Here is a 13021-nt window from a genome sequence, read left to right on the forward strand (position 1 = left end):
ATATTAATAATAATATAAACTATATTTATGGTTTATATATATATATATATATATATATATATATATATATATATATATATATATATATATATATATATATATATATATAACTTTTAATACTATTGAATAATATATTTACTTTATATATTTAATTCTCATATTTAAAAAGTAATATATTATGCAATATTTAGTATGATTACAATAAATCATTACTATATTATTATTTTATTGATTTATTATTTATCTATATTTCATTTGACAGGGATATCACACAGCATGCCTGATCATATAAGAAAGGATTAGTTAAAGCAGCAGGGTATGCATAGCAAATATCTCAAAGATGATACTTAGGGCATCATAGGCACGCAGATAGCTCCTACAGCTACCGATCTTCAACAACATCCTCGTCTTTATTCTTCTCAAGCCTATAAGCAACAATATTAGCTAATTATTATTTCTGCATGAACTTTGTTGCATTTTTTTCACAGTTTTGTTCATGTAATCGATGCAATGTTTGAGAAGTTGTCCTCTCCACTTCAGAGCTTCAGATCACATGTTCTGATCTATCAGGACCTTTTTTGAGATAGAATTAGTATATAATAACTATATTTGCCAACTCTACAATAACTTTGTCCCACTGGTTTATCTTAATTTAATCCAAATTTCATAAAGAACTTTCTTCTGTAAAATAATCAATTGTCATATAACTTTTGATTTGCTTTTAAACTAATAGACGTTTGGCATGAATATCTTCAATCCATTCTCTAGTGGCTTTACCATGGGGACTGTTGTGTTGTACTTTACTGAACATGGCCGGAGCACTGGGTGAGATGAGGTCTATATCTGCTTTGCCTTGGTTACTATTGGTCTTGCCAATGATTATACAACATATTTAAGCCAGAATATGATCTGTGATAAGGTTCACTTTAATAAAGATATGATTAGGAACTTAAATTGAAAAAATTAGAAGCACTTTGGAAAATCTTGTTCCAATGGAGCATGCTAATATGTTTCACGGTTCAAGCAATATTGATTGCTGCATAAAGGATTTGCTAAAGCAATCTATAATGAAATTCAAATAACTACAATTTGTCTTAAAGGTTTATAGGAAGAAGACATTTTTTTGAATGTGTTTACAGTCATGCTGGCCAGACAATGACAAATATAATCCCATCAAGTTTCACCACAGCCTTTTCTTGCACAAAAGACCTAATGCCATTGGATTGAAAATGCATGAATAGTTTTATGTTAACTACTCAATTTCTACTTTTTAGTCACCTTGTTGGATTTCAGAATTTTGTGGCCCCTCAAATTTAATTAGAATACTTTATTTTAGAGAGAGAACAGAATTTGCTTTTTATTTTTGTTTTGAGTGAACCTCTAGTATACTTCCACACAGATTGTACCATGCTTTCCTTCTAAGTATATATTGTATTGAACTCGATTTCTCCTTTAACATTTTCAGGTTGCAGTTTCATGTGCATTGGCTGCATACAAATTAAAGCGTCCTGTCCGAATGTACCTTGATCGTAAAACAGACATGATTATGAGTGGTGGACGGCACTCTATCAAGGCAAACTATACAGTTGGGTTAAAAAATGATGGTAAAATTACAGCTTTGCATGTGGATTTATTCATTGATTCAGGATTTACAGTTGATGCTAGCCCTTTGCTCCCCTCTCTTATAATTAATTCATTAAAAAAATACAACTGGGGAACTTTTTCATTTGACTATAAAGTATGTAAAACAAATCTACCAACCAAGTCTGCAATGAGGGGCCCTGGAGAAACACAGGGATCTTTCTTTGCTGAAACCATTATTGAGCATGTTGCCTCAATTCTAGGCTTAGACTCAGTTGTTGTAAGAGAGAAGAACATTCACACACTTGAAAGTGCCAAGCTCTTCTATGGATCTTCTGTGGAGAGTCCTGTTACTTATACATTGCCTTCAATATGGGAGAAACTAAAGCAGTCTGCATCATTTTATGAGAGAATGGAGAATATTAGAGAGTTTAATGCCACTAATCGATGGTTTAAAAGAGGCTTATCCTTGGTACCATGCTTTTACCATGTAAGGCTTTCTTCCAGACCAGCAAGAGTAAGCATATTTGAAGACGGCTCTGTTGCTGTAGAGGTGGGAGGAGTTGAGCTAGGTCAGGGAATTTGGACTAAGGTAAAGCAGATGACAGCATATGCTCTTGGTCAGTTAAGGCCAGGTTTAAGTGGAGATATCATGGAAAAAGTTAGATTATTTCAGTCCGATACCATCAGCTTAGCATATGGAGGAATTACAGGTGGAAGCACCACATCTGAGGAAAGCTGTGAAGCAGTTCGAAATGCTTGTGACATATTAGTTGAAAGACTTCACCCTGTTCAGACTCTCTTAATGAAGAGCAATCCAAATGGTTTCTCGTGGATGGATTTAATTTTTCAGGTATGCTTGTAACTTATAAGTCTAAGCATAAAAGATACTAGCTATAAAAATGTTAGGAAATGAACATTTCTTCTCCAACTCACGATTGTATAATGCTAATTCTTCTGTTTAACTTTATAATTTTCTATACATAGGATGAATTCTTTTCTATCATCATTTCTAGTTTTGGTCCATTGCTCTCCTAGCTTAGCGTGACCCATTTAAACAGGAAGTTGTTTATTGTACAAACCACCATTGTCATTTAACAAGGGATTGAATTTTGTTGATTGCACAAGCAACTTTTAGCATTGATTAAGAGATCTACTTAAACTCCTAATTTTATATCCTTGAAGATTTATGTCTTTGACTGATTTTGAGTGAATCTCATATCTGCTCATCTTTGTACCACTGTTGCTATCCCAACGCCCAACAATATAATTCTTCCACTTATTAGAATGATTTATCTTACCATAATTAATTGCCTTTGTCAAGTAATTTATTATTATTATTATTCAAATAAATTGTTTCTTAAAAATATTCAAATATTTATTGTCTACAATTTTTTAATAATAATTATGATTTCTACCCAATAATCAATCCACATAATTAACAAATCAATCAAAATTCAGTTAACAATTCAATCAAATCAATTAACTGAACTCATCAATTAACAAAGTTAACTGCTTAGTTGAATGAGATAACTGGATAACTGCCTCCATGAAAATGGTTAATGGCTGCCACCTCTCCACATCCACTCCGCCATGAATGGGGACAAACACATAATTCAAGACCGAATCTTGGCCATTTATTCATCTCATCAAAATTTCATAAATTGAAATCAAATCTATCATTTCCTCATCTGGATTTGGAGGAAGTAGATGTTATCAATATCAAATATTCAATCATTGGCTAGAACATAGTTTTATCATCAAGATGTATTGAGTTTTGGTTTAAATCACGTCTTTCAATTAATTGTCTGTACAATTCATCCTTTTTCTGTATTAGAGGTGAGTGTGTGATTTGATTTGGAATTTATATTTCATTTCTTGAAACATTTCTTTTGTGTTCAGCTTGACCCTGAGATTTAACTGCAAAAGGAAAGGTATTCTTAAAAATTTCCTCTTTTTGAAGAAAAGTTGATGATATCTCTGTGTGCATTCAGTCTTTTTGATGAACTCCACTACAGGGAACACTATTGCTGTCTGTACAAGTTAATATTTCTTCCATGTTTAAGAGTATGACCCAGGCTTTAGAGTTGAATTTATACCAGGTAATGAGAACTTGATAGTTTATTGAAACGCTAAGTGCTCCATTTAAATGGTTGACCTCTTTGATAGAAACACTTTGTTTGTGATCTATATTAAATATAACATCCAATATTCTTTCCTTACCCTTGTTCTTTTCTTGCATCCCATCCTAAATGCTCCCTTCCATAGAAACAAAAAAATTCTTACCCATCCAGCCAATAGGTCGTTTAACATAGGGCTTGCTTCATGGAGAAAGTTACAGCCTCCTTATGGAGTAGTATCCCACTAAACTAAAATTTCAGATCTGTCGTTTCTCAAGAACTAAGATATCACAAAGAAGATCTAAAAAGATCCATCAGCATTGTGTGTAATAACCCCAATCTGCCTTCACTTACTGAATATATGAATTCCACAAGAATTTCGGGCACTATGCTGATGAATGATAGTGGGTTATTCAGAACTATGTCAACTAACAATAACCAGACTAATCTGACCGATAAAATTTAGCAAATTCCTTTCTTTCCCATTCTTTCAATCATAGAAATATGAATACGAAGTTTTGAATAACCAACAATTCAATCAACTCAAACTTGTGCACTTATTCAATTTCCAAATACTGAAATATTGGATTGACAAACTTCAACAATAATCAATATTTGAACAGTAGAGTAATTGCAATGTCTTTTTACTTAAAACCAATGCTGCTACCATACAATGAAAATTAAGATGAAGTGTTATTCTCTGAGATTATAATGTGTCCCCATGAACTGTAAACTAAGGAACCTGTGTATTGAGCAATGGCCAATTTCCCAACCCATGCTGCAGTCTGAAATTAAATTCACCACCTTCCAATCGTATGCAGGTCATCAAGGAGTGAATGCAGGTCTCCAAAACAATTGCAGCCCCCCTTACAGAGAATCACAGGTCTCTAATAGTCCAGACTCAGCCCTCCAACCCAAACGCTGGCTCAGAAAATGAAGTCACAGCCTTCAACAGGAGAAAATACAGGGTTTGTAAGGTGGTTGCAGACCTGGAAATTGCTTCACAAGCCCATAAAATGCAACGATGGTCCTCCTAGAATAGTTGCAGCCCTGCAATTGATAAATCACTGCCTGGTAATGGGACAACCCACTGGCAATCAGGTCGAGCTCCAACCAGAGAATGTAAGGTATTCAAAACAAAATTCAGTCTACAATACAACTTGCACAATAACTTCTCAAAGCCAATGTGCAGATTCAAATCCCTCAAGACTGCTAGAATGTTAGCAACCTAAGTTACCGATTCGGATGCGGATTCCGAAGTGGATTCCGGAAGCGGATTGGGGATGCGGGGATTTTTTTTTTTTGGATGTGGATGCGTGAGGATATATATATATATATATATATATGTGCAAAGAAATGCAAGAAATATGGCGATCTCACCAAGTTGAAAGGAAGCCCATTCGCATAGAGGCAACGTGCAATAGCTTCATCAGCGCGGTCTCTTGCCTCCATTTTAAATGCGGTGTGCAATGGGCCTCTTTTGCGGGTTCAAATTTCCAGTTCTTCCTCATCCTCTCTTGGCATAGGTACTTGCAAGAATGGGTGTTGGGAGGATGCAATTGGTTCAGTGGGTGTCTGTAGCTTGCTCTTTGAGGAAGGACCTTGATAGTAGCTTTTTTTGATCTATTGATCAATGCATCAGCAGCTTCTTGTTCTCTTACAAATGAAAGTATTTCTGCACTAGTCATCCTTGTACCATTTTTGCCTTTGCACATTCCAAATCCTTTGCCAGCAGGGCCCATAAAATGAAGCTTCACTCTGGAATATGAGCTATTGAAAGGTTTTCCTTTGTTACTTTGACAATAATTGCACTTCCAATAGTATGAGCCACCTCCTGAAACCTGTGATATCTGTGTTGTATGTCTCCACAAAGGAGAACCTACATCAATTTTGAAATTATCAGTCCCTTCCCCTCCTTGGCCCCTCACTGAACTTTGACTAGCACTACTACTGGTATCCATTCTTGCCTAGTTTTTTGCAACCTATTTTATAAGAAAATAAATAAATTTTAATTAGTTCCTAACAACTATGAACATCAATTATCATGCATACAAGTGGAAAGAAGTGAGAAAAACCACCTAGATAGATACCCAAAGTTGCTTCTACATATCTTTCAAAAAAAAAAAATTGAAAAAAAACTTTAAAAAAATCTTCAAGAACTTGAAAAAAATGATCAAAAACTCAAAAAAATTCATCTAAATACTCAAGAAAAGGACTGATCACTTACCTTGAATGGTTTAAACTTCTTTGAGAAAGCTATCTCTCCCTCTTCGATCGATCTTCTTCGAAAATGTTGAACTTAGCTTCACAATGAAGGAGTGGCTGTAAGTGCAAAAAAAGTTCTGAAATGACTTTTGTGAATGCTTCTATATTGACTTCTAGGGTTGTTTTAGGGTTTCATAGAGAAAAAACACTTTAAAAATGCTTTCCATCACATGTCTTAATGCAAATTTAAGTTAAAAAATATTGTTTTTTATTTGTTTTTTGGGCTTAGCCGGCGCTGGGCCCGCGGATGCGCCCGGATGCCCTGTGGGTGCTGGCCGGAAGCCAGCCGTAGGCAGCCGAATGCACGTGGAAGCTTCCATGCGCATTTGGCTGCCTGCGGCTGGCTTCCGGCCAGCACGCGCAGGGCATCCGAGTGTATCACGCATCCGTCCGCCTCCGATGCGGAAGCCACCCCTGACGCCCACGAATCAGCATCTGAGTAATAGCAACTCAATTCACACACAATGTAGTCTCCCAGCAATAGATGAAATAGTAGAAATACTCAATAATTAGTACTTGACTTATTCTCAGAATTCTCTACTTCTTAGCTACAGTAAACACAGTCCAACAATTTGCTTTTACTTTAGTAGAAAATTGCAAGACAAACTTAGAATAAAACCTTTATACTTCAGCAAGGGCACAAAAAATTCAACCTCATAAATTCTCACAAAGACAACAAATGAAAATAACTAATCAGATAATCGGATGGTTTTTTCCTTCACAATGAGCTCATATTTAATCTCCAAAAGGCACTTGTTTCCCAAACGAAACTCCACTCAAAAAGCTTCAACAACACAACATCACTTTATAACATATAATAATTATGAAGTGCCATTAAAATAATATAACTTTAATAATTAATAAATAAATATGAGCTCACACAATTAATAGCCCCCATCCACTGTAGGTGATGACCAACTGCCAGCATCACTAGCTGCACTGCCAAATATGACAAGTGTCCAAATTTGACTTACTAAAAACAATATGTCCTCTACTAAGACCCTCAAATCTCATTGTCAGCTGACGAGGGTCACTATGATGAACTGACTCCATCGACTGCAGGAGCTCGCCAAAAATGGGGATATTACATTGTGGTAGAAGGAAAAACACTACCCAATTTTCCCATAAAAGGGAAAATTGTTACACTATCCTATGTTACATGGAGGCATGTTTAATGTCCCTAGGGTACTCCTTTCCATTCCAAAATGTATTGGTAATAGTAGAATGAAAAAGGGACATCTCCCTCCCATTTGTGATTTCAAAAAACTGCTGGAAATGGAAGGAAATGTCCCTTGACATTTGGGGATGACAAAATACCTAGGGGATGTCTGAAACCTTCCTTTATTCGTCCCCAAAATGAAGAAGTGTCACTCGCATGTTTGGGTGATTTTAGCATTAAAAAACCAAAAAAAACCCTTATCTAAAATTTCTTTTAGCCAAAGTGGCAATGTGGGAGCTCACAAGGTTGCAATTCGTGTTTGCAGACAATAAAATTCAAATGAAGTTGGCATGGGAAAAGATTTGACTATAAAATTTGTGATTAGAATGTTTAAATTTTCATATAGGCTGTACCTCTAACTTGTTATATTTTGATGTTTGAGACTTCCAAATACATGTTAGAATGTTGTTATATTGATGTATATTGCTGTTATTATCATTTATGTTGTTCTACTAATGTTGTAACTTGTGAATCAGTGATTTATTTGCATATTGTCTTGTGTTATTAATTATTGACATACCTCTCTCTTTTTCCCTCTCTCTATCTATAATGTCTTATTTTTAAAAATTCACACACACACTCATATATTTTAAAAATTTGTATATCGTCATCCCCTATTTTTAGTTATGTAGGAAACATCCTAGAAATGCATCCCCTGTGTAATGTCCCCATTTTTAGCAGATTCCTACAGTTGGCCAAGTCAGTTCAGCATCGCGACCCTCGTGAGCTGACAGTGGGATTTGAGGGTCTCGATTGTGTGGTTATAGGCTTTCCAATAGCCTATTGTGTGTTTTGGCTTTGTTTGAGGGACTTACTATTTACAGTAAGTCAATTTGTTGGTTCCGATGAGCTCAGTTGAGTTAGAGGAGTTGGATGATGCTCTCAATTTTTATTTCGGGCTTCCAGTTTGAGCTCGAAGAATCTTGGAGGGAGCATCTATTTATAGTAAGACACCCCATTTGGTTCATTCATCATTAGGATCACTTTGGTGTTGTCAGATTTCGATTTTGACGCTTCTTCAGTTGTTTTCATAAGATAGGTGAATTATTATTATTATTCATCTAAATACGCTGAGGTTGCTATTTTTGATGGTGTTGTTTGTTGGTTACCTCAGTATCATAGCTTGTTGGAACCGGGACGAAAAGTATTAAATCATGGGAACGAGAAACAGTGGCCTTACGTGTCAGAATATTAAGTTATAGTGGAAAAAGGTCATTTTTGGAGCCAAAAACAATTAATAAATTATATTAATGGCACTTTATTATATTTTAATATTGTGTAGAGAAAGCCTCTTGAGTTCTTCTGGGAAACTGGTGCCATTTGAAGATTATAAATGTGAGGACATTTGATGAGAAAAGTATCCGATTATTTGATTATCTATTTGCCTTTGTTGTCTTTATGACAATTCTGAGTTTGTGGTTTGTGCCCTTGCTAAAGTATAAGGGTCTGGATTGGAGAAGTACCAGGTAATCACAACTGAGGTATTGTGAATTAATTTTGAGGAATTGTTTTGTCTTCCTACTGTTCTTACTGTTGCTAGAAGTCATTATTTATTATTATCTTGAATTTGGCTGAGAGTTGTGTAAGTCTAAAAGTTATTTTGGGAATTGGAATTGCAAATTACTACTGGAGTATAGTAATTTGCCCTAGCTTCTCTTCTATTGCTAATTGTTTTTGAGAAGTGATTAAGTGTTGAAGAAAATCTGATTGGGCGGGGGGGGGGTTTGGATTTTTGTGACTACTGCCATAAATTCTTATACTTACGTTGACTTGCTTATGGGCTACGGTTACATGTTTGAGGCTTCAGATTGTTCTATTATAGTTTGCATTCACAGTCGGAGGGTCTGCATTCAACATTTAGATCTACATTTGGAATTTCCAAGGAACTGTAGTTACATTTATAAGGTCTACTCTCATTGTTGGTGTTTAATCTACACATCCAGACATTGCAAATTGGGTCTGCTGGTATAAGGACAGTGCATAATTTGAAGTCTTCTGCAATCATTCTACGAACTATGCATTGGATAGGCTCATTTCTTGTAATAATTTACATCATTGCAACCATTGTTGATTTTAATAAAACTTCAGAATAATTGCTTTTGAGCTAATTATCTATCCTTGTGTTGAGAGAAATACTTTCATTTCAGAATTCCATGTTAACTTCCTTTTTATATGCATCAATATCATCATAAGAAATCATTGTCAAACAAAAATCAAAGCCAATAGGATGCATGCCAAGTGTTTGACGAAATGTCAAACCTTTGAATTGTGAAAGAAATTAATGTTTGATTAAGTTATAACCAGTTGGGTTACTACAGTGGTATCGGAGCGGTTTCCTGCCAGCCTGCAGGAATTGGGCTTAGTCTTTATTTTGTTCGGTGCTAACTTTGAAGATTTTCAGATTTGATTTCTAGAGTGACCAGCACTTTATATTCTCCAGCTATGGACAGACATAGGATTGGTAGTTCTAGAAGTCAAAGGAGTAATGAGGAAGTTAGCGTAAAATTGAATGCCTTGCAGGAGACTTTGGAGAAATTGAAGCTTCATCAACAGAGGTTGGCAGAGAGCTTATCGGATCCCATGACAGTTGAGAGGGCAGCGAGGTATATGGTTTCCACCTTTAGAAGGTGGACATCGAGGTTGCAGAGAAGGAAGCTTGAGTTTTGCCTGATAGGTGTCCATAATGCTTATGTACCTATATTTAGTACGCCACTTGCTAGTCCCATCCGCAATATTAATGATGTACTCATTTCGCAGAGATCAGTAGACGTGTCAGTACCCTTGGTGGATAGCGTCATTGAGCTTCAGCAAGTTGAGGCTCCCAGAGTTGTAGCTAGTGCAGAGAAAGTTGATGCAGTTGTTACTATTGACACTTCTAGCTCTCTCGAGGAGAAGATTATTATGGAGATTTGTATGAGTTATCATAGTATTGCTCTAGTATAGGAGGCAACTGCTTCCTCAAATGGGACTAATGAGTGTATGGAGTCACCCAGTTGTGATGTTGGTGATTTGTATGTTATAGTGGAGTTAGTAGATGTGGATGCATATAGTATGGACACATGTGATGGTATATTTGATGATGCTATGAGTTGCATCGGTTACGATATCCCTTGCCAGGTATCAACTGATGACTACGAGGAGGTTTTGGATGGGTCCTAGGATCAGTGTTTATAAAATCTAACCTTTGAGGTGGAAGCTGAGACATGTGGAGATATTGATATTGTGAGGGCTTCCATTTCTTTAGATGAGTTGACTGAGGTACATGGTAGTTGTATCTCGAATGCAGAGTTGTGCAAGGTCAATAGCACACATGCAATGAGTGATCTTGTGGTGGGTAGTTCTGATTTAGTTTCCTATCACAATGCAATTAGTGAGACAAAGAACTTGCATAGGAGGCAGGGGTTACAAAGGCATCATGTGACTTGTCAGATGAAGGTGAGTGATAGTGACATTTCTTCAGCTCTTGAGCATTATGATGCTATTCATCAGATGCTAGCTACATTTGGCTGGGGTGCTCCTATGTTAGATGAGCACGGTGATAGTAGCCTTTCCTTAGTAGGGGTTCATATGCTTCGAGAGGCTATCAAGATCTGGAAGCATAGTTACTCTCAGTTAGTTGCTGACAGGGATTACCTTCTGGAGTGGGGTAGTACTTGTTATGAGACGTTGTTAGGGAAAGAGGAGGTAGCTGAGCTTACCCAGGAGCTTGAGGTGACTTTGGACTCTCTTTAGTATACTCAGTTGGCTCTTCAAGAGTCACAGTCATAGTTGGATGAGGTTACTGTGGAGTTAGAGTGGGTACAGTCAACATTAGCCCCAAACCTTGTTCAGTTACATATTGTGGTTGGTGGTGAGTTTGCTTCCACGATTGGGGATGAGGGACGTGATGATGTGGTCAACACATCCGTCTAGCATATGGGTGTAGTAGGTATAGAGGAGGTGAGAGCATCAGGGGAGATGAGCTCTCATGGTGATTTGCTTCCTTCTACTGGAAGCAGACCTATTTCTTCATTTCATACAATTGGTACCATTAGACGGATGGTAGTGCCACATTTTCAGAGGGATCAGCTGTGGGTCGTAGGGGAGTAGGTTAATGCTTCCTCTTATAATTTCTACTGCACAGAGTCCTTCATGGAGTATCTATTGGAGAGTTCAGATGTGAGGGAGGATTCATACAGAGTGTCTGAGGGTACTCTAATCCGAGGCTCTTGTGCTATTCAGAGGTTGGTGGGAAAGATTGTAAAGACTCTGTCTACTATGCTTCCCCACAGGGATTTTGAGGTTGGGTTTGCTGAGAGGGTTGCCCAGGATCCTGCTTGACCAATAGTTCAGAGTCAAAGATTGGAGCCATCTTCTGATTCCCAGTTTGATGATGATGAGCCCTTGATAGAGATTGAGAGTTTTTATCTGCATTACACTATGATGAGTGCTCATCATTTTTCTTTTGACCCACAGGTAGAGGATTTGGTTTCACGTGGGTGTGGGTTGGCTCTAGTTTCATGCCGTCCATTATGGGATGAGTTAGCACCATCTTTTGCAGATGGGATTGATAACTGCAAATTAGACCCCTTGCAGTATCTACACACTCGGGACAATTTGGCAGATGTTGGAGTTGGTGGTAGTGTTTTAGTTACCTATGGTTGTTACCATCTCCACAATGCAGTTGGGTGTGAGTATTAGTTTGATGGGGACTCAGGTGTGGACAAAGTTGGTATTTCTGTTGGATTGAGTTCCGATGGGTTGTCATCACCATCAGCGTCTATAGTCAGTTTCCAGATGATTTTGTCATTCATATCATTTATCTAGGTGCTGATGCCACAGGAGTTTCTTATACACAACACGAATAGTACGTAGTTCTACCTTTGGGATCTAGGGCGATTGTGATGTTCATTTTGCTGTAGAATTGCTTGGGGAAAAACAATCTAAGAGAGGGAGGACTGTAACATTCCCATTTTTACCAGGTTCTCGTAGTTGGACAGGTTAGTTCACCATCGCGACCCTCGTGAGCTGACAATGGGATTTGAGGGTCTCAATTGTGTGGTTATAGGCTTTCCAATAGCCTATGGTGTGTTTTGGCTCTATTTGAGGGACTTACTATTTATAGTAAGTCAATCTGTTGGTTCCGATGAGCTTAGATGAGTTAGAGGAGTTGGAGGGTGCTCATAGTTTTTATTTTGGGCTTCCAGTTTGAGCTCCAAGAATCTTGGAGGGAGCGTCTATTTATAGTAAGTCACCCTGTTTGGTTCATTCATCATAATTCATCATCAGGATCACTTTGGTGTTGTCAGATTTCGATTCTGACGCTTCTTCAGTTGTTTTTGCAAGATGGGTGAATTATTATTATTATTATTCATCTAAATACGCTGAGGTTGCTATTTTTGTTGGTGTTGTTTGTTGGTCACTTCAGTATCATAGCTTGTTGGAACCGGGACGAAAAGTTTTAAATCATGGGAACGAGAAATAGTGGCATTGCATTTCAGAATATTAAGTTATAGTAGAAAAGGTCATTTTTGGAGCCAAAAGCAATTAATAAATTATATTAATGGCACTTTATTATATTTTAATGTTGTGTAGAGAAGAGAAAGCTTCTTAAGTGGAGTTCTTTTGGGAAACTGGTGCCATTTGAAGATTATAAATGTGAGGACATTTGATGAGGAAAGTATCTGATTATTTGATTATCTATTTGCCTTTGTTGTCTTTGTGACAATTCTAAGTTTGTGGTTTGTGCCCTTGCTGAAGTATAAGGGTCTGGATTGGAGAAGTATCAGGTAATTCATAGTTGAGGTATTGCATACTAATTTTGAGGAATTGTCTTGTCTTTCTACTGTTCTTACTA

General features: G+C 37.0%; 1 protein-coding gene across 1 annotated transcript in view; it reads left to right on the plus strand.

Moving 5' to 3' along the window:
• The window catches only part of LOC149553981 (indole-3-acetaldehyde oxidase-like), a 222127-nt gene that overhangs the window by 101058 nt on the left and 108048 nt on the right, over positions 1 to 13021 (plus strand). Inside the window, exon 6 of the mRNA XM_089789312.1 lies at positions 1466 to 2434. Coding sequence (XP_089645438.1) covers positions 1466 to 2434 — 969 coding nt within the window. The remainder of the gene's footprint in view (positions 1 to 1465; positions 2435 to 13021) is intronic.

Source organism: Cupressus sempervirens, chromosome 6 (genome assembly GCF_028749045.1).
Source record: "Cupressus sempervirens isolate cs-2001-9-10 chromosome 6, ASM2874904v1, whole genome shotgun sequence".
Taxonomy (NCBI): Eukaryota; Viridiplantae; Streptophyta; class Pinopsida; order Cupressales; family Cupressaceae; genus Cupressus; species Cupressus sempervirens.